Source organism: Thalia democratica, chromosome 6, assembly GCF_965202585.1.
Source record: "Thalia democratica chromosome 6, ktThaDemo2.hap1.1, whole genome shotgun sequence".
Taxonomy (NCBI): Eukaryota; Metazoa; Chordata; class Thaliacea; order Salpida; family Salpidae; genus Thalia; species Thalia democratica.
In genome coordinates this window covers 64092914-64115300 of record NC_139170.1, presented here as the reverse complement: position 1 = coordinate 64115300, position 22387 = coordinate 64092914, and the positions used below count along the sequence as shown (strand labels likewise).

General features: G+C 23.6%; 2 protein-coding genes across 2 annotated transcripts; both read right to left on the bottom strand.

Moving 5' to 3' along the window:
• Positions 1–5789: 5789 nt before the first annotated feature.
• LOC145839311 (uncharacterized) lies at positions 5790–6596 on the bottom strand. Its single transcript, XM_082946905.1, has one exon. The coding sequence runs from the start codon at positions 6594–6596 to the stop codon at positions 5790–5792; it is 807 nt and encodes a 268-aa protein (XP_082803031.1).
• Positions 6597–20485: 13889 nt separating this feature from the next.
• On the bottom strand, positions 20486–21326 carry LOC145839310 (uncharacterized). The gene is made up of 2 exons (XM_082946904.1): positions 21312–21326; positions 20486–21247 (listed from the first exon to the last, which is right to left on the bottom strand). The coding sequence occupies exons 1-2, from the start codon at positions 21324–21326 to the stop codon at positions 20486–20488; spliced, it is 777 nt and encodes a 258-aa protein (XP_082803030.1).
• Positions 21327–22387: the final 1061 nt, after the last annotated feature.

Below are 22387 nucleotides of genomic sequence, written 5' to 3'. Positions count from 1 at the left end.
TATAGTAAAACCTTTAATTTAGGTCATCGAGAATATTTAAATAACTTCACATATACGTGTAAATTAAGACACTTACTAGTTAATTTTTATATTCAATTGGTATAATGCTGCTTTTCAAACTAATAAAATTATATGCTAAAATAATAGTTAAGAACATTTTTAAGTTTTTACGACTTCAAGATTCAGTGTAGTTGAAGAGTTAAGTGAAACAGACTTTTGACAACTAAAAAACTATTTGTATTTCTATTAGTAATAAATAATCAAACTCAATTTAAACTAATTTTTTCAAATTAACTTTAATAAAAACAATCTAATTATATATTAAACATATACCAATCTTTTAACTTATTTAAATTTTAGTAAGGACTCCCTTATAAAATAGATTATAAACAAACTGGGTTTAGATCAATATCTTTAAGGCTTTAAATTTACATTATGTTGTTAACAAAAAAAAACTTAATTTACTTTAATTCATTGCCTATAATAAACTAAGCTTCAAATCTAAGATAAATTTATTATTCAAGAAAAATCTAATTAAATAACAAAATCAATAAAAAATAAACAATGTATCATTTTATATAAAATTATACAGCAATGATATCAATAAGTTGCAATGTTATAGATATAAGAATTTTCTTCATTCAGATTATAAAGGACATTTGTAATTTTAAAGTTAAAAAACAAACATATATAGTTATAAACTAACCTAAAATATCCTAGGTTAGTGTGAAAATTTATAGGTTGTTAGACAAGTGTTTACATCAGAGAGAGCTTAATCTCATTTCATCAGTAAAAAAATCCTAAATATAAACTACTTAGAGTTGTATTCAGATATTGACTTAAGATATTCATGAACTATTGTTCTTTGAATTTTACACTTTAGATCTGTTTGTTGTTCTTTACTTAGTTCCTTATGATGAGTCCGTATGTGACTATTAAGAGTAGAATTGTAAGTATACCATTTTCCACATTCTGCACAACCATAAGGTTTTTCTCCTAAGTGAATTCTAAAATGTCTGACTAAACTACTTTTTTCTGAAAATTTCTTCATGCAAATATCACATTCATGAGCTTTTATTTTGGAATGAGTCAAGATATGACGTTTCAAACTATTTTTCCTAGAAAATTTCTTTTTACAAACTTCACATTAATATTCTTTCATTCCAGTATATATTTCCTTTCCAGTGTGAAGTAACATATGACTCTTTACACTACTCTTCTTAGTAAAATTTTTATCACACTGGTCACAGTTGAAGTCTTTTTCTAGAGTGTGGGTAACCATGTGTCGATTTAAATCACTTTTTCGTGCAAATTCCTTCAAACAAACAATACATTGAAAATCTTACTTTCCGCTATGTAACAACATATGTCTTGTTAAACTGCATTTCTGCTTAAAAATTTTATTACAATGTTCACATTTGTACGGATTTTCTTCCGTATGAACTCTTTGGTGAATTGTAAAACGTAACTTATTTTTGAAACTTTTCTTGCAATCATCACAAATAAAACATTTACCACTTAGATTATTCCCAATTGGTCTATTATTGTCCATAGTTAGTAAACAAAACCTTTTAAGAATTGAAGGTAAACAATTAATGTCAATAAAGTCGTTTTACTTTTAGCTAATAACGTATGATAATGTCAAGGTACAGATTAATCTAATAATCTTTTAATTTTGGAACATTTTAGATAAAATCATGAAAAATTAACATGTTTTTTTGAGAAATATTAATTTTTATATTTATTCCTTTGTTCTACGATTAATAAATATATTTTATTATTTCACAAAAAAGTTCATTTATTTAAGTTTAGAATTACTAAACTTATGAATTTGTAAGTTTAAAACCACTTTTGGGACACATTTTGTAATTGTTTAAAACAAGCCAAAAATAGATTTTTAAATATAAACTGTTAAAAAACAATTTTTTGTAGGCATCTGAACATTAATAATTTGAATTAATATTAAAAAAAGATATTTTGATTGTTTGTAGTTACTCTAAACATAGTGATACAAATATTTTCCTTTATTAAACTATGTGTACACAGTGAAATAATTTTCATGCCCATTTATGGTCACAATAGTGTTTCACAAAGAAGGAAATGTAAAAAAAAAATATCTCACTTTGTAGTAAGTAAAAATAAACTAAATGTATCTTAATTTATCCTAGTTTCTCTACAACACAGGTTCAATAAAAAAAAATTCAATAATTAATTATTTATTTATTCAGCTCTGAACATTTTAAAAAAAGTGTTCTTCTATTTGTTTAAAATATTAGTAAAAGTTGTACTTAACAAGTTTATTAATAATTATAAAGAAATTTTTAATTTTACTTTATGTAAGTACTAAAGTATAATTGGAAAAGCAAACCATTTTTATGACAATAAATCTAGTATAGCAAGCAATATAAACTATAGCTTTATAAGAAATATATTAACTTAACAACCTTATGTACCAAAAACTTTTTATACTATCACACCTTTTTCTTGTTTTTACTCAACTATTTGGTCACCATGCATATAAGTTATATTAAAAATCAGCCAATTTTTTTAAAAATAGTTGAACTAACTTTATACAACGATCAATCTAAACTAGTTATCTATCTAATTAACAAAATGAAATTGAGTTGAACTTACATGTGAAATTTAAAACATGTTAGTAATATACACATTTATCGACTTTTTAAAAACTTTAGTTAAACCAGAGATATTAAACTTAAAATTAAATAATTTAAATAAATCTGGTGTTTCTAATCTGTTGTTAAACTTTTGTATAAGCTTTGTAGATTTCAATTTACTTATTCATGATTAAAAATTTAGTTTATTTTCTTAAAAATAATCAAACAAATACACACATTTATTAAAAAATTTCTTAAGTACCCGTATCTATAACTTAAAATGTACAAGTTTAACCTTTAAAAAAAAAAACCTGACAAGAATCCAAATTTTATCTTAAATAAGTTAAATACAACTGGTATTTCTGATCAGTTGTTAATCTTTTTGTTTTAATTCTTTTTATTGTAAGTTGTGATTGATTGGATAGTAAATATTAGTCAAAACATAGTCAATATTGACACTACTGGATTAAAAATGCTTAAGAATTTTATAAGTTGACGTTTTACTTTTTTTGCTTGTATATATCAGCTGTGGTTACCACATTATCATGTCACTTAGGCTAACGAGGACAATTCAGGCTAGCTTTAAATCTTTAAAAAAGCAAGTTTATTTTGATTTGGTATCTGACATCGCATTTTCGGCTATTACTGAACGGCAGTTCGTACCTAGTTGGCAATTTTTAATAATTGTACGTAATAAACATTATTTATTTACAAAAATTATGTTTAAAGAACAACTTCGAATATTTGGAAAACTTTAGTAGATCAATGTAAAAAATTAAATCATATATCACATGCAACTAAAGCTCTAAATAAAATTTTAGTAAAATATTTTACTTTAGGTTACGTCGTGTTCTTTATGAATGATTTTTTTATTACTGTTGTCGAAACTTATTAAAAACAATATTTATAAAACTATAAATTTAATTTAACTTTAATTCAAGTCGTCGAGAATAACTTATAAAACATTCATTTTACAAATTATAATTCCAACATTTTGTGAAGAAATTTCAAATGAATTTCACATTAATCATGATAATTATTGTAACCAAATATAGTATGATTTTTTTATTATAGATATACTATTTTGAACATTTTTTGTTTCTATTAGTTTTTTTTTTTTAAGTATAGGTTTCAACTATGTACATTGTAGAAAGATAGCAACATAATTTCTATACTTTTTAAAGTTTCTTTCGCAAATATGTGCATTTTAAGAGCTTGTAAGTAACTTTAAGGTGTTCATAAGTAAACTTTTATAACAACGGTATTAGTTTTTTGAGTAATTGTTTTAATTTTTTACTTATAAGTTTTACATTTGTTTGAAAAAACTTTTATACACTTTAAAAAAAATGTTCTTTATAACTAAAAAAATACTAACTTTGTAGATTTTGTCACACATTTTGCAAGTTAATTTCTAAACATCTAAGTTCTAATGTGTAAAATCTTGTTATTTTTGAAAAGCTTATGAAGTTTTCTATAGTTTTTATTTTTTGCAATTGTGCTTAAGTTGTTTATGTTAAAATATTTTTAACGATGTATGAACGATATCTCGCAGCGGTAAACTCAATTTTAGTATACTAAATATCTGTTTTAAATGAATTGTAACAAATCACTTACAAAGAACAAACAAAATTAAAGTCCTTACATCAATTATTTTAAAATGTGCTCTAAAATTAATTCTGCTGAGACGTATTCTGCAAAGTCATGTCGTAAAAATAAATTTACTTGTAAATAATGTAATAGAAAAAAGACTCAAGTTTTTTCTTTTAGATTTAGAGTTCGGTAAAAATATTTACTGTTATTAACCAATTAATTTAATAAACCTCAAATTTAAAATTCAATAGATATTTATATATAGAAGTACTTACAATCTAGGTTAATCGTGTAATATCAAAAATCATAATTCTTGATTATAAAATTGTTATTTTTATTTGTTATTAGACAAAATAAGACCCAGTCCTGGACAAGAAGTAAGAAGGTATTAACTGGTGTGTGACTTGATAACTGAGAAGTTTTTCGTACACCATATCCTATACCTTCTAATTATGAGCGTCTTATTAGTCGTTCAACAAACTGTAAGAATAAACTTATAAATTCTATTAGTCAAATTTGCTAAACATAGTGTTTTTTTTTTTGATTCGTAACTGCTGATTTAGATGAAGGGGTTTCAAGTTATAACAATTATCAATTTAGTTTAATTTTCTCAGAAAGATGACGATTATAAGTTTCAAACTTATTTTAGTAATGAATTCAATTAATTTAAGTTGAACAAAAAGTATATATAATTTAAAATCAATATATAATCTTAGTTAAATTTTAATTAGTCTTGATTCGCTAGTGTACTAAGTCAGTCTGAATTAATTATTTGCGAAGACGGCAAACAGCTTTTTTTGTGTAATCTCATATTTCAATTACTAAAGTTATTGTTATTTTTTAATATTTTTGGGTAATGTGGGTTAAGGATAAGAGAACAAAATCAAAAACTTCTTAACAATTTTTGCTGTCTCAGACTGGCATTTACGTATGTTTTCCTTATTTACTATACTACCTTCAAACTACAAAGCACGTTTATATTCATATAGAAAATAAGGCATATAAAACTGGCATTAAATGATTCAAGTATTATTTTGAATAAACTTTTATTTAGATAAACAAAATGCTAAAAATCATACTAGTTTATTACCAAAAATAGATTAAAGTTAAACCTAATAGTTAAACAAAGCTAGTATAAATAAAAATGCATTAAAGTTAAAACAATATATAAAATTTTATATATTTATAAAGAAAATTTATACATAAAATTTTTATATACAATGTAATACAAATATTTTCTTTATAGTTCGCATACCTGTTTAACATAGTTTTTTAAAAAATTTCTATTAACAAAAGTCTGTTCTTTTTTAGATTATAAATAACAGTTTAAACAAAAAAAAAACAACACACCAAATATATAAAACAATTAAACAAAACATTATAGCTCGGCTTAAAACTGCAACATTGGTTAAAATTATAAAATCGTGAATAGTTTTTAATCCACATATAATATAAAGCAAAAAAAAAATTATAACAATATAGCTTTAAAGATGAGAGTTTTAATAAATTAATTTAGCTCAAACAAGTTATTGGTACCTTTTCAACAATCTTTCAGTTAAATAACTAACCAACATCAATATAATTTTATCTAGAATTGTATTTAGATATTCTTTTAAGGTAATCATAAACAATACTTCTTTGTATTTTACACTTCAGTTCTGATTGTTGCACTGCATTTAGTTTTTTATGATGAGTACGTATATGTGTATTTCGGTTAGAAGCTTGAGTAAACCATTTTCCACACTCTGCACAACCATAAGGTTTCTCTCCTAAGTGAATTCTAAAGTGTTTGACTAAATGACTTTTATCAGAAAATTTCTTCTTGCATATATCACATTCATAAGCTTTAACTTTAGTATGGGTCAACATATGACGGAACAAATTACATTTTAGTGAAAATTTCTTTTCACAAATTTCACACTGATGTTCTTTTATTCCAGTATGAACTAGCTCATGTTTCGTAAGACTACCTTTTTGAGCGAAACTTCTTTCACACAAATAACATTTAAATAACTTTTCTTTAGTGTGAGTAACCATGTGCTGTTTAAGTGCAGCTTTTGTTGAAAGTTTTCTTAAACAAACAAAACATTGAAATTCTTTTATACCACTATGTATTAACATGTGAGTTGTTAAGATTCCTTTTCGAGCAAAACTTCTGTCACAACTATCACATTTGAATAGCTTTTCTCCTGTATGAACTTTTTTGTGAACAACCAAATTATGATTAGCTGTAAAACTTTTATCACAAACATCACACTTGTATGGTTTTTCTCCTGTATGAACTCTTTTGTGTCTAATTAAACTTGATATATATTTAAAGCTTTTTTTACAAACATCACATTCAAAACTTTTAGGAGTTAGACTATCTTTGGTAGGTTCATATTTATCCATAGTTAAAGTTTTAATCATAGTATAAAACTATTTAATGTAAAAGATAAATTAGTTAAATACATTACAATGTTCATTTAGTCAGTCATCGAATTTCAAATAGCATACTACACAAAATATAACCTTAATAAGCTTTTTAATGAAACAATTTTATTCTTTGCTTATTGTTTATAAATACTTTTTAATGATTATTAACCTATATTCTATTTTTATAAAATATTATTTCAGGCAATTCTTCATACTTAAATTTATAAGTATATAACAATTGTTTGAATTTTTCTCGTAAATTATACACTAACGGTTGTTAACTTTTAAAAATTTAGACAATAAATGACTAGACATCAAGTATATTGAAATATAGAAGATACAACTTTTTTATTATAATTAGTTTATTTAATAGATTCAATTTGTTTTCTTTTATAACACTGTTGAAGTTTTCTTAACAAAACATCTCAAATAAGTTTTTAGTAGAATATGTTTCACACTGTTAGATTTAATTCGTATTAATTTCAAATATATATCAAAATATAAACAAATAAATTCAAGTTTTCTAATCCTAGTTATTAAAACAAAAAACGTAAGTTCAAACTATAATATAATGATGATAAAATTAAGTTAAAACATTTAAGTTTGTTAAATTTTTTAGAACATTAAAGTATTAGTTAGAAGTAAAATACTTAATTAAAATCCATTTAGTTCTAAAGTTAAGCATATATAAGTAAAAAAACTACTGTAGAAGTTAGTGATAAATTATGAATAATAATTTTCTAAAGTTATTGTTGGAGTAAAACCAGTTTAGAATTTATAAACTGCATTTAGAATTTCAAAACTACATATGTTTACTCTTTTGTAAATATTATATACTAATTGCAGTTAGAATTTAACTACTCACAACACGACGTGTATTTTTTTTAACTTTAAAAATGTTAATTATCAATTATTTTTTAACCTAGTTTTAAAAATAAATTTAAAATACTTACTTTAACATACAAAATAAGTATTAAGAGCATTATTTTATTAAGTCAATTTAATTTGTTTTTTAATTATTAATAAACTACTGTACTTATTAATAAGTGAATGAGTTCAAAATATAGACAAACTATCTTAAACCAATGAAGTCAAAGTACAAAACCATCATTTTAGTAGAATAAATCATAATTTTAATAAATATAATTAGACTTTTAGTGTTACCATAAAAATAACTTGTCTCAAAATATTCTTCTAAAAATATTTAATTATAAAAATTAATATAAGCATTTGCTTAGAAAAAATTCTAAGGATTTTTATAAAACTCTCAAATTTGTATATATATAAATTGTATAATTTAGTGACTAATATACTTATTATTGAAACTTATTATTCTCACAAGGTATTGTGAGAGTTGTTTTTAACTCTTCTTTTTATATATATTTTTAAAAATTTATAAAGGAAACATAAGGTTTTATCATTTAATTCATATCTATCCATAAAGTACACTTTTTTTTTGATAATGTTACGAAGTAGTTTTATAAGATAAATTGTTATATAGAAGTTGTATTTTTCTTTGAATATTAAAAGTTTACTTGCAAAGTACAATTCTGATAATAACTTATAACAAGATTTTGCAAAATAAGCAATACAATCGATTTTAAAAAAAGGATATTGTACAATCAAACCTAAAATTAGGAATAAATTAACGTTGTCAATTTATAGTAGTCGGAGCAGAAAATTCTTTATAGTATACGTATTCTAGCTGTTTGTTACTTTCAAATTAATTTTTGTATTAAAATTTATAAAATTTAAAAATACGAAACACGGTAAATTATTATAGCTAAAAAATACAATTAAGACAAAAGTTATATAGAGTTTGTTATTTAACAAATGTTTCACGCTAAAGCGATAATCACAAGTAAACAAACTAACAAGTTTCAATGGACAAGCACTTTATATAATTTTAAATGAATAATTAGTTGGTTAGGTAATTAGTAAACTAATTTTATATAGGTTACAAAAAATAAGTAATAAACTCAATATAACTTTTATCTTAATTGTATAAAGGCTAATTAAGTGAGAAGCTCTCTAGAAATTTTTGTTTAGCCTCAAAGTATTTTAATTTATCATAAGTTCTCTATAACACAGGAATCTGTAAATAAAGTTAAATAGTATTTCTTAATTCATAACATATTCAATTATAATTTTTTCAATATAAGGTCTTTTACTTGATCAAAATATTTTACTTGTCGTTGTTAACAAATATATTAATAATTTTAAAGGAGTTTTTATTTTATATAAGTGCTAAAGTATGTTTGTGAAGAAAATAAAATCTTTTAAATGACAATAAACCTAGTATAGTAACCAGTATAAACTATAACTTCACAACAAAGCTTCACAACCTTAGGAACTAAATATTTTTTCAAATATTTACTTTAATTACAAATTATCTTTTTTGGTGTTATCTTAATTATTTCGTCATCATATATATAGGTTAAAATAAAAACTAGTCAAAATTTTCTAAAATAATCTAACTAATTTTAAACAACAGTCAATTTTCATTAGTTATTTATCAAATTATCAATATGAAATAGATTTGAAATTGAAACTGAAACTTTAAATATGTAAACAAAATACACATTTAACCCCTTTCGAAAACTTAAGTTAAACCAGAGATATTTAACTTCAACTTAATTAATTTCAATAAATATGGTGTTTCTAGTCTGTTGTCAAACTTTTGTATTAAGCTTTGTTGTTTTCAATTTATTAACTCATGGTTATAAATTTACTTAATTTTTATAAAATAACTAAAAACAAATATACATTAATATCTTACAAAACTTATTTTAAAGTATTAAAATTTACTTTGTATTTATACATAAATTTATAATACATTTATTTTACAAAATTTTTTAAGTACCCGTTTCTAAAACTTAAAATGAGCAGGCAATGTACAAATTTAACTTTTTTAAAAACTAAAACGTAACCAAACTCCGAACTTTATCTTGAATAAGTTAAATACAATTAGTATTTCTGATCGGTTGTTAATCTCTTGTAATATATTTTGTTGGTTTTTATTTAAATTGTGATTGATTTTATTTTTCTTTTAAATGTTTACTTGCAAACATCACAAACATTTTTTTTTACTTTTTTTTGCTTTTATTTTGACCATTCATATATATGACTATACAAAACGTACTCTACAACCTGGAATCAGTATTGATTGAGGAAGTAAGACCTGAGTTAAATACGCAAATTGCATTAAATGGAAAAGAAAAGTCATTAACAATATAATAATTAACATCTTTACTTCAGTTTTACTTGCTAAACTCTGAAGTTTGTATTTATTAGAATTAATTAACCATCATAATTTAAAGTTATTTTTTAAGTTGTTTAGTAAACAAATTATTTTAAAATATATTAAACATTTACCACATGACAAAAATTTTTGTATAGTTTTGAAGAGATTTGTGTAATGTAATATAAAATAAAATAAGTAATTTTACGTAATTATTTACAAATGGAATATAAATAAGTTTAAAATACTTTCTATAATATAACATACTATAAAGTTTTTAGTTCATTAGTTTGTCAACTATGGGAAACAATGTTTTTTATTAGTATTTAAAAACAATTAGTTTAAACATTGAGGCTAACTTTAAACTTCAGTAAAATTTAATTTTTATCAGTTAAAATATACTACGGTTAAAAAAATACTCGAAAGGAAAATAAAATCAACATAAATTTTAAAATAGCTTAACTTATAATTGCAAGATTTCAAAAATTTGAAAGCCTAAAAATTTGTCAACTTAAAAAGTTTTTCTTAAATTATTTCACTACAAAATTCATCATGAGGACTGTTTGCTATTGTTAAAATAAGCAAATTATTTCAAACACTCACTGTCCAATGCGATCAGATTTTTAAACTACTAAACTTTGCAATAACCGAAAGACTAACGCTATATATATTAATAAAATATTTTTGCATTAAACTAACAAAAAACTATAGTTTATATAGCCCTATGTACTACCAAAAATGTCAACTAAAACTTTTTTGTAATTAAGTTTCAGTATATGCTAATTCGGTTATAATTCGTTTTTAATGCTGTTTCTTAAAAAGAATATTCTATCCATTTAAGTTGCTAATAATTAATTATTCACTTCAAAATGGATCAAAAAAATTAATGATAAGACTTTTTTGAAGTTTATCACTTAAATGAATTAACAAAACAAACGGTTCTTAAATTTACATTATAAAAGTTATAAAGTTATTCACAATAATTTAATATTATAAATAAATAAAATTGTTGTTTTGTTTTAAAATATGACAAAAAAATGTTTGATTCCCTTTTTAAACTTTAATTTTTATGTTGTAAAAAAATGTTTTTGAAAAATTCCTAATTTTTCAAATTTTAACAGTTTAAAATAAATAATATCTAATATATACAAAATAGCAGTCTTAATAGTTTACGTATATTTAGGATAATTTTTTTTTGTATAATTTTCTGAAAATAGATATAACAATAAAACACTTATATACTCATAGCTAAAAAGAATATTTTTAATATTTAATAAGCTTCATCATGTAAAATAACTAGTGATGTACCGGACCCGGATTCGGAATTTTTATTCAAATTAGAATCCGGCCGGAACCGGATCCGAACTTTTTTTTCAAATTAGAGTCTGGCCGGAACCGGATCCGGACTTTTTTTCAATTTAGAATCCGGCCGGAACCGGATCCGGACCTTTTTTTCAAATTATAATCCGGCCGGATCCGGATATCAGACAAAAATAGCAATATCCGGCTGGACCCGGATAGTGAGTCCGGTAGATCACTAGTATAAACTAGCCTGAATCAGAATGAGGTTTTTAAAAAAAGAACTTTAATTTAATAATAAGTAGAACAGCTAGCCACAAAGTTTAGAAATTTAGGTGTTATTTACAATTAAATATCTAAAATCAATTTCTTGAATAAAATGCACTACAAAATTATAAAATATTTAAAACTGGATAAGCTCAAACTCATTCAAAATCTAAATGAAAGCTTGCCTGAGTTTTTATAAAAATCTAAACTAGCCCGAGGCAGTCCGAAATTTTCTAAAATTCCTAAAAATTTTCAAACTAGCAGGGTTTCCACTGTTAAAGTCAATAAAATTAGCTAGAGTGAGTATAAACTAGCCTGAGTCAGAATGAGGTTTTTTAAAAACTGAGAAAATTACTTTAATCTAATAGTCAGTAGAACAGCTAGCAAAGATTGAAAATTTAGTAGTAAAGTTGTGGACTGATTCTGGTACATTAACTTATTAGTACTACCCATCATAATTAAATCCTACCTTATATAATTAATATTTAATAAATACTAAATTCTAACTGAGACTACTTTTTATAATCAGACACGACAGTTTTGAGTTATGAATCTTTTATATAAAACACAACAAGAAATACTAGCATATACAAAATTATTAGTTACTTTAGTAACACTTTAAAAACTAGTAGCTTTTTAAATCTATAACAAAATACTTAAAACAATAAACTAAAAACTAAATAAATCTTTTAGTAAACAAGAAACTGTAAAAATTTTAATAAACTATTAACTACAAACCTGGCTTAAATATTTAAACAGTTAAACACCAGTTGAAATATTCACTTTTAAAACAAAACACTACTTACTTAAGCATTCACAAAAAAGTTCAAGATATTTTGTTGCTTCAAGTTGCACACCAAACTAACTAACTGCTTACATATTATCTGCCTGTCATGTTCTGATGTTTTGTTGCATCAGTATTTAGTTTGAAACATTTTGTCATATGATTCTCATTGGCTCGTACATTCAACCTTATTAACTCTAAATATTTTTTGAGCTCAATTTTAAACAGTAAATACTGCAAGTATTCATTCCAAAGTTTTTAAATTTACAACATATGTAAAGAGTTGCATTACTGAAATGTTTATTTCATAGTTTTAATGTAAACAAATGTAAATTAGTCACGTGTACAAAATGAGCCAATCACGGTAGGTGTTTAATTTTTACTGACGCAAATGACTCTTTTTAAATTACACAGGGTTTGTTTTTGAAAAAATACTTTTCATTATGCTCTTTTTTACTAACTAGATCCGGGTCCAGCCGGATCTCTGTTAGGATCCGGCCGGACCCGGATCCGGACTTTTTTTTCAAATCAGAATCCGGCCGGATCCGGATATCAGACAAAAATGGCAATACCCGGCCGGACCCGGACCCGGATAGTGAGTCCGGTACATCACTACTTTTGTTTGTTATTTTTAGTGATGTACCGGACTCACTAATTCTATTTATTATTAGCAGTCTGTTGTGAAATTAAGATTAGCGGTAAACTTAACTAGTTCTTTTTTATAAATAATTTTAATTATTACTATTTATATACACACTAGTTTTTGAGGCTCTACTTTTGTTTGTTATTTTTAGAGCCTCAAAAACTGGTGTGTATATAAATAGTAATAATTAAAATTATTTATAAAAAAGAACTAATTAAGTTCACCGTTAATCTTAATTTCAAAACAGACTGCTAATAATAAATAGAATTGTATTCAGGAGTTGTTTTAAAATGGTCATGAACAATGATTGTTTGAATTCTACACTTCAGTTCTGACGGTTTCTTTACATATTTGTCTATGACAAGTACGTACATGATTATCTCGAATAGTACAAACAATGAACCACAACCAAATGGTTCTGCACAACCAAATGTTTTTTTTTAAATGAATTCTAAAGTGTTGAAACTAAATCTCCGTTCTGAGAAAACTTCTTCATGTAAATGTCATATTCATAAAGTTTTAGTTTAGTATGAGTCACCTAATGTTGTTTTAATTTTTTTTTTTTGAAAAAACTTCTTCTCCCAAACTTCACACTGATGTTCTTTTATTTTAGTATAAACTAATATGTGACTTTTCACATTGCTTTTTGTACTAAAACTTTTGTCACAAATATCATAAATCAGGTTGACATATCAGATTTGATCGTGGTGAATTTGTGCGCGTGTTGTAGCTGAGCAATACCCGTATAAAGCTATGAGTTCAGTTTAAAAGATTTCAAAATTATATATTAAAAGTAAAATGTATATTTGTTAATAATAAAATACTAACTATAGTTCATTAATTTTTACGCGGGTTATAACTGAGCAATACTTAAATAAAGGTGAAATGTTGTATTTAAAATTAAGCCTTTTTTAAGAAATAGACTAAGTTGTCAAAAACTTTTTTCGAAATTATTTTACCACAACATTCATCATTGAGTCTGTCTACTATTATTGAAAGAAGCAATTTATTTGTCTTACTCACTAAATAATCTAAGTATTCATTTAAAAAAAACTGTCTTAATGAAAAAGGTAGCGCTGTATAAATAAACAATATACTTTTTGCATTAAATTAACAAATGTTTATAGTTTTTATAACCCAAAGTTAAACAAAAAATTTGAATTAAAACTCATATACAATGAAGTTTAAGTTAAATGTAAATCTGTATATTTCGATTTCACTAAAGATTAGTTAATTAAAAGTGATCTATATAGGATTTTTTTAAAAATATATTTACCTTTATTAAACACTAGTTTAATATACACTTCTTAGATTTACATTATAAATACTATTTAGTTCTGCAAAATAGTTATTTTTTAAAGATTCAAATAGTAGTTTTCGTTTTAAAATATTACAAAAAGTTATTAATACCAATTTTAATATCACAGAAAAATGCTTTTAACAAATTTTTATTAAATAAATTTTAATTCGTTAAAATAATATAACTATAATATATACAATTTACATTCTTATAAAATTATTAAAATTAGTTTATATACTTATATTCTAAACTGGATAAAAAAATGATTAAGCTTTTTTTTAATTACTTTTTTAAACTCTATATAGAATAAGAAATTGTATGCAAATTGTTGAAAAATCGTTCACCTTTTTTAACATTTAGTTGCTACAATACAAAAGTTTAAAAATTGTATGCAACAATTTTTTTCACAATTAGTACACTTATATGGACACAAATATGCTACATTCTTATATACTAAGACATATTTTATAAGGAATTTTTAGACGTGTTGATTTTTAATTTGTAAAATTATCTTAAATACAAGTTATTAAATTATAATTTAGTTGACTACATGTTTATGCTCTTATACTAAACTGGATAGACTTCACTAATGTTTTTTTTAAATAATTTCTAAACTCTCCAGTGCAGTAAAAGTTGTAAGCAATATATTGAAAGATTAAATTAATTATTTGTTTACATTTAGTTGTTACAATATAGGAGCTTAAAATTTATATATGACATTATTTTGACAATAAATGCATTTATATGGCTTTTATCTCAATTAAAATATTTTTTGAACATTAACATATTGTTTATTTCACTTATTTTTTGATGATTTTAGAAGTTAGTTTTAATAAGACTTTTGACCGCTACTTTATAAATATTTTTTATTTAAAATATAAATACATCGTAAAAATCACCATGTTACGTAAATAAATGCCTAGTTAATAAACTCAAATGTAAAATACATAACCTAAAACAACAGCAAAAATGTAAATAAAACTTTAAAAGATAAAGCAATATAACTTTAAATTAATTGATTAGTTCAGCATGGTCAGCAATAAAACTAGCCAAAACTTTTTTGTTGATTTCACTGAGTCCAACACACATTTAAAAAAAAAAAACATTTCATAACGTTTAAGTTTAATGAAATTCATTACATTTCATTAGCAGTTACCAAACAAACGATTATGAACATTCTAAAAGTCGTTAAGCTTTTTAATTTAAAAAAGTTATCTTTCAGTTAATCAAAAACTTAGTGGTATATTTTAATATATCATAAAACTAACTTTCCTTCAAATCAAATCCATTTTTCTAGTTGCAGAAGATTACATTTAATCAGCAAATTTAATATTAAAAACTGTTACTGTTTTTAAAGTTTATTATACCTTATACAACAACAGATTATACAACTTATATGCCTTTATATTGAAACTCTCTATTCAACATTAATTTATATACAGACTTATAAGTGTTAAAAGTCTATATTTTATATTTTAAAAAGTGAGCTTTTACATAAATAAACACCTCTAACAAGTCAAATAGTAAAACAAACTAGAGCATTATAAATTAGTGTAACATTATAAATTATATGATTTTAAATTATACATCAATAGAGTTATGCAATTGTTTCGACTTGATTTCTATACTTTGAATTGTATTCAGCTATTGTGTTAAGGTAGTCATAAACAATAGTTTTTTGTATTTTACATTTCAGCTTTGATTGTTGTTCTTTACTTAGTTCCTTATGACAAGTTCGTATATGCTTACAACGATGAGAACTGTCAGTAAACCATGTTCCGCATTTTGCACAACCATAAGGCTTTTCTCCTAAATGAATTCTAAAGTGTGTTACTAAATGGCTTTTATGACTGAATTTGTTCTTGCAAATATCACATTCATAAGCTTTTAATTTAGTATGAGTCAACATGTGTTTTTTCAAATCACCTTTTCGAGAAAACTTTTTTTCGCAAACTTCACACTGATGTTCTTTTATTCCATTATGAACTAACATGTGTGTTTTTCATGACTTTTTTGAGCAAAACCTTTGTCACATATATCACATTTAAAAAGTTTATCTTTGGTGTGAGTAACTAAATGTGATTTCAAATTAGACTTATGAGCAAACTTCTTATGACAAACATAACATTGGAAGTCTTTTTTACCACTATGCACTAGCTTATGACTTGTTAAGCTACCTTTAATGATAAATTTCTTGTCACAAACATCACATTTATATGGCTTTTCTCCAGTATGAATTCTTTTATGAACTTTCAAACAAGTCTTCTTGCAAAAATCACAAGAAACACTTTCAACATGCATATTACTTTTGTTTTGACCAGAATCACACATCAATCAAACTTAAGTGCTAAAAAATATATTAAAAAAAACAAAATATGTTCAATAGTGTATAAAATAACTAAGATTAATAAACTTTATTCAAAATAAAACAAACTAATTGTTTAATGATAACTTTCAATAGAAAAAATTATTTAATAAAGAATTGGTAGGTGTGAAAAGTTTTAATTAAGTTTGTTAAACTTCACAAATTAAAGCTAAAAACAAACCAAAACAATGTATCTGATTGTAAAATGGTAGTAAATAAATATTTCATTGATTTATGAAATAAAAATTTGATTTGATTTATTTTTTCAAAAATTTTTTTTACAAACTAAGTTTCGGTCAAAGACCTCGTCAGTGCTTAAATAAATTTAAAAAAGATATGTGACAGTCATGGAAAATAGCATTTAAACAATTGAATTAGGATAAAACTAAATTTTTACTTATAGTTTTTACTTAAGAAACTAAACAAATCGAATTTTAATGTTAAGACTGAGTTTTAGGTGAAGTTTAAACTTTAGCCAAGTTTTAAAATCAATATAACAACAATAATAATAACAATAAAAGCTGTATGTAGCTTTCTTTTTTCTTCTAGTTAATTTACAGAGTAAACTTTGCTTAAGCAAAACTGTAATTAATGAAGTGAGCTTAAAATTTAGTTGAATTTGGTGTAGCTTATTTTAATCGTGACGTAATTATTGAAAATTTAAACAATCTTCTGCTTTTAGTCGCTATTAAAATTTAAAATCCCCTCAAATGCTTTATATAAAAACTTATAGTGAAAACAACTTTTTATACCTAAAAACAAAACAAGTAAAAATATAATACTAAATTTAAACTTTTGGCAAAGTTTAAATTTTAGTTAAGTTTAAAAATCAAACACCAACACAAATGATAATAGTAAAAAAGAAAAAAAATGTGTAGCTTTCTATTTTCTTCTAGTTGATTTTCAAAGTAGGCATTGCTTAAATAAACATTTATTTAATAGTAGTAAGCGGGCTTAAGTTAAGATGCATTTTAATCAAGCTAAGTTATATTAAATTATAGCTACAAAAATTAAAAAGCATGCACAAAACCTGTATTACGGGTAACTCCACTTCCCGCACTTCCGAAAACAATGCTTATTACTATTAAATACATTTTTATTTAAGCAATGCCTCAAATGAGATCTCTCTATTTGTTTTCTTAAAACCAAAACATATAATAAAAATTTGGTTAACAACTTACTAAAACTGGTTTTTAGTAACAGATTTTTTTGTAATATTATTTATTGGTTACTTGTTGATTAATTTTGACAAGACTAGGTCAAAATCATTTGAAATGTTTTAAGCTAAAAAACTATAATATACAATAAACAATAATATATAGCAAAAGTTGTGTACATAAAAATTTATTTCAGATGAAGTTACTATTAACAAAACTTACATTTTTGAGTTTATTTTACTGCTAAACCCTAAGTTTATATCAAGTTGCAGAGAAATAATTATAATTCTCAAATTTACTTAAAAACATTTTGTTTTATAAGATTAAAGCTGTTTTAACAACTACAATTTAGTTCATCAAAAAAATTGCATTTATTTACTTTCTATAAATATTTGTACTACGACACACATATTGAAAAATGATAACTTTTAAATTCTTAAATAAGCAATATATAAAAATTTAATTTTAATTATTAGTAAATTTTTATTTTTTTCAAACTTTTTTTATTTCATTTTGTCTAAATTATTTTTTTATTGTACTCTGACGTAGGCAGACTAATATTTGCACAATTTTTTAAGATGTGAGATAATAAACTGGACAGGAAGCACTTATTTATTGCTGACAACTTTTTTTATTATTGTTACAACTCAAGTGTGAATACAACTGCCAAATAGGTTAGAAAGCAAACAAATTTCATTTTTACTTCATTACAAAATTAATCAAAATTTAAATTTTTCTAACTTTTAGAGATTGTTGTCGTTTAGTCAGGACATTAAAAATTTCAAGATTCAAGTAGGGCATAATAAACCACCATCTAAATATGTTTAAATAAACTAAACACCTTAGTTATTACAAAAAAAATTTAACTATACAAATATGTCAAAAAACAGCTGAATTATTTCAAAAACATTCAATATCATATTAAGTTGCAATTTTTTTTTCAGAAAATTTCGCAGTTCTCTTAATTATAAAATTAAATTTATGGTGTTATAAATTTAACACAGTTATGCTGTATCTTTTAATCTTTATTATGTTTCCCTAATCTGCGTTTAGTAACTTTGAGAAATTAAGTTATTATTCAATAATTGTTACTTTAGCTACCACTGTTTCTCCTAAAGAATCTTCAGAGCTATTAAGTAACAAGCTAAAGTAAAAATTTTTGATCAAAACTTTAATATTTAAGGTCTTATGTATTTAGCACTTTAATTTGTACAGTTTTTAAACTTATGCCACGTTATAAGTATGACTAAAGTTCTTTTATAATTTTTTTTTTCCTTTAATGTATTTTTGAGGAAAGCAAACCAGTTTGTGTTGTACTTAAAGATAAAAGATCGCTTTTTAAATAAAAATAAAATTTATGTATAGTTTATTTTAAAATAATAGCGTTGTAATATACGATGATTACTTACAATAGACTATACAGTTATTTTTATAAGCTTAAAAATTTAATTTTTAACTGTAAAAAATTAATGTTTTAGCTGTAGATAGTTGATATAAGCATATGTTGTATGATTAGAAGATCAAGAGGTCTTTTTGTCAACCATATACTTATTAAAAAATGTTACTGGTTTGTTAAGTTGTCATTCAACTTACTTTTATAACGCTTTTTTTTACTTAAATTTCTCTTTAGTATAAAATGTTTATATAGTTTTTTGCTAACGTAGTTCAAAGAAAAAAGGTAAAATATAAACGAACACAAACAGGGTTGCAACTGATTTTTCAGAATTTTATTCGAGATATTCCAAATTTCTTCCCAGTTTTTGAAAATATACGTTTTCAGGTCTAGTTTTAGTTTAAAATAAAGTTTAAGTAAAACACCTTGTTAATTGGTATAACATTTAAAAGATAGTGTAATGCTACCATAAAACAATTTTTTTAATATAATTTTTTTTTAGAACATAAAAAAATTTGGGCTAAATGTTAAATTCTTTTTTAGTTTAAAATATAAATTTTTTACCTAGCATATAAAATAGTTGTTAATTATCTAAATTAAAGCTATCATGTGTAATTTCTTTATAAATAAGTTTTACATAATAAAGTTGTATTGTTCGAGTAACTATCAAAAAAAATTACACTAATTATTTTTTCAATATTACGTAAAATAAATTATTATTAGAAAAATTTTAACTTAATCAAAATTCAAATTTATAGTTATAAAACTCAATAATTATCGTTAAGTAAAGCAGCAAACTTCTTAACTATAATTATTTCAAGTTATTTGTATTTATTCTTAAGTAGTTGTAATACTTATTACACTTATGATAGCTGATTAATGATTATGATTAACTGAGAAACTATTTAAAAATTATTCTCTTTAGTTTTAATTAGTGTTTTTTAATTCAATTATTTTTATCTTTATTTGATTAAAAAAAAAAACTAAATTTGTTATCAAATTCATTTTATTGTCAAACAAATATAAACTCAAATAAGTAAACGAACAATAAAATAATTAAGAAAATATAAAGTTTTATAAAAGTAATAATAACTACCTCTGAAGCGTACAAACCTTTCAATTATATTTATAAAGTAAACAACGAATAAAGGAAATAATAACTTCAATAGATTCTAGTTATATTTTTAGAGTACGCAAATATGACATTAAACATATTAAAATATACACAAAAATAAGTAATTATAGATTAGTATAAAGTTTTTTTGATACTCATTTATACATAATTTAATATGTAATCTTATTATTCTAAATCTATTTATTTAATAAAAAACAAACCGCTAACATCAAAGATATTTAGAATTGTTTTCAGATGTTGACTTAAGATAGTCATAAACAATTGTTCTATGAATTTTACACTTAAGTAGAGTACAACAATCTGAACTGAAGTGGTAGAGTACAACAATCTGAACCATAATCCTTATGGTGAGTTTTTATATGCGTATTACGATTAGAAGCTTGAGTAAACCATTCTCCACATTCTGCACATCCATAAGGTTTTTCTCCTAAGTGAATTCTAAAGTGTTCAACTAAATGAATTTTCTGTGAAAACTTCTTCTTGCAAATATCACACTCATGATCTTTTACTTTAGTATGTGTCACCATATGACGTTTTAAAATACTTTTTAGTGCAAAATTCTTTCTACAAACTTCACATTGAAAATCTTTTATTCCAGTATGAACTAACATGTGTGTCTTTACACTACCTATACTTGTAAAACGTTTGTCACATACATCACAATTGAATGCTCTTTCTTTAGTATGAGTAACCATGTGCTGTTTTAATGCATGTTTAAATGCAAATTCTTTCAAACAAACTATACATTGAAATTCTTTCTTTCCACTATGTACTAACATATGACAAGTTAAAGTAGACTTTTGAGTAAATCTTTTGCTACAAAGATCACACTGAAAGTCTTTCTTACCACTATGCACCAACATGTGCCTTGTTAAACTGCTTTTTAAAGCAAAACGTTTACTACAAATTGAACATTGGAAATCTTTTATACCACTATGTATCAACATGTGATTTTTCAAGTTGCTTTTCCTAGCAAAATGTTTACTACAATTTTCACATTTGTATGGTTTATCTTCCGTATGAGCTTTTTGATGAATTGTAAGCTGTGATTTATATTTGAAACTTTTATTGCAAACATCACAATTTATACTTAATCACTTAAATTACTTCTAGCACGTCCATTATTGTCCATAGTTAGTAAACAAAACCTTCAAGTAAGAATTGCTGGTGAATATTCAATGTTTAACAAGGGTACATATTTAATCTTAGCTTTTAGTTTATGATATTTTCAACATAAAGATTAATCTAATTATCTAGTAATTTTGTAACCAATAGATAAATGCATGAAAAAACAACACGTTTTATTTATTAAACAACACTTGCTGATTTTTTCCTTGTTCTATGATTCATGAAAGTATTTTAATTTTTTACAAACTTGTTCACTTAACTAAATTAAACAATTTCTTATTACAGTAACCTCTCGCATCTTTACGCACTCTTGTTTAGTTACGCATTTTAGAATTCAAAATATAAAAACTTTTGCACAAACTAGGTATATTCTTTATTTTTAATTTAAAATATATTTTTAAATCTAATTCTCCTCTCTATATCTTTTTTTTAAGTTTTCTATATCTTATCCTAAACATTTTTCTATATTTTATGTACTTTTTTTCAAAAGGAGAAATCTACCACAGAATATTGTTGTAATAGGCTATAAAAACAAATTTTAATATAAACACCAGACCATTTATTAATCGTTACGAGTGCTTAATTATAAATTGAATTTTCTAAGTAGAATAGGATATAAATATTAACTATCAAATAAATCAAATTTAAAAAAGTTAAAGATAAAACCTACTTGTTATTAAAACAAGTAAACTTTTTCTACAAGTATTATTATTTTATATAAATTTTAATCCTTTTTTTCTTAACATATGTATAGTTTAATTTTCTGTCTTCATATTTTTAAATAAAGTAAAGAAATTGTTAAACGTGTGAAAGTCCCCAGTCTGCTTTAAACTAGAAGCAATATCAAAAAGCAGCTATTATAGTAAGTTTATTTGGTACTTCTCGTATCTTTACGATCTCTCGTATCTTTACGCATTTTTTTCTGTGGACACAATGTGCGTAAACAAGCGAGATGTTACTGTATATGAACGTGTAAGTTTGAAATCATTTTTTGAAAACATCTTGTTATTTTCTAATATATGCTACAATTACACTTTAAATTATAAATTTTGTTA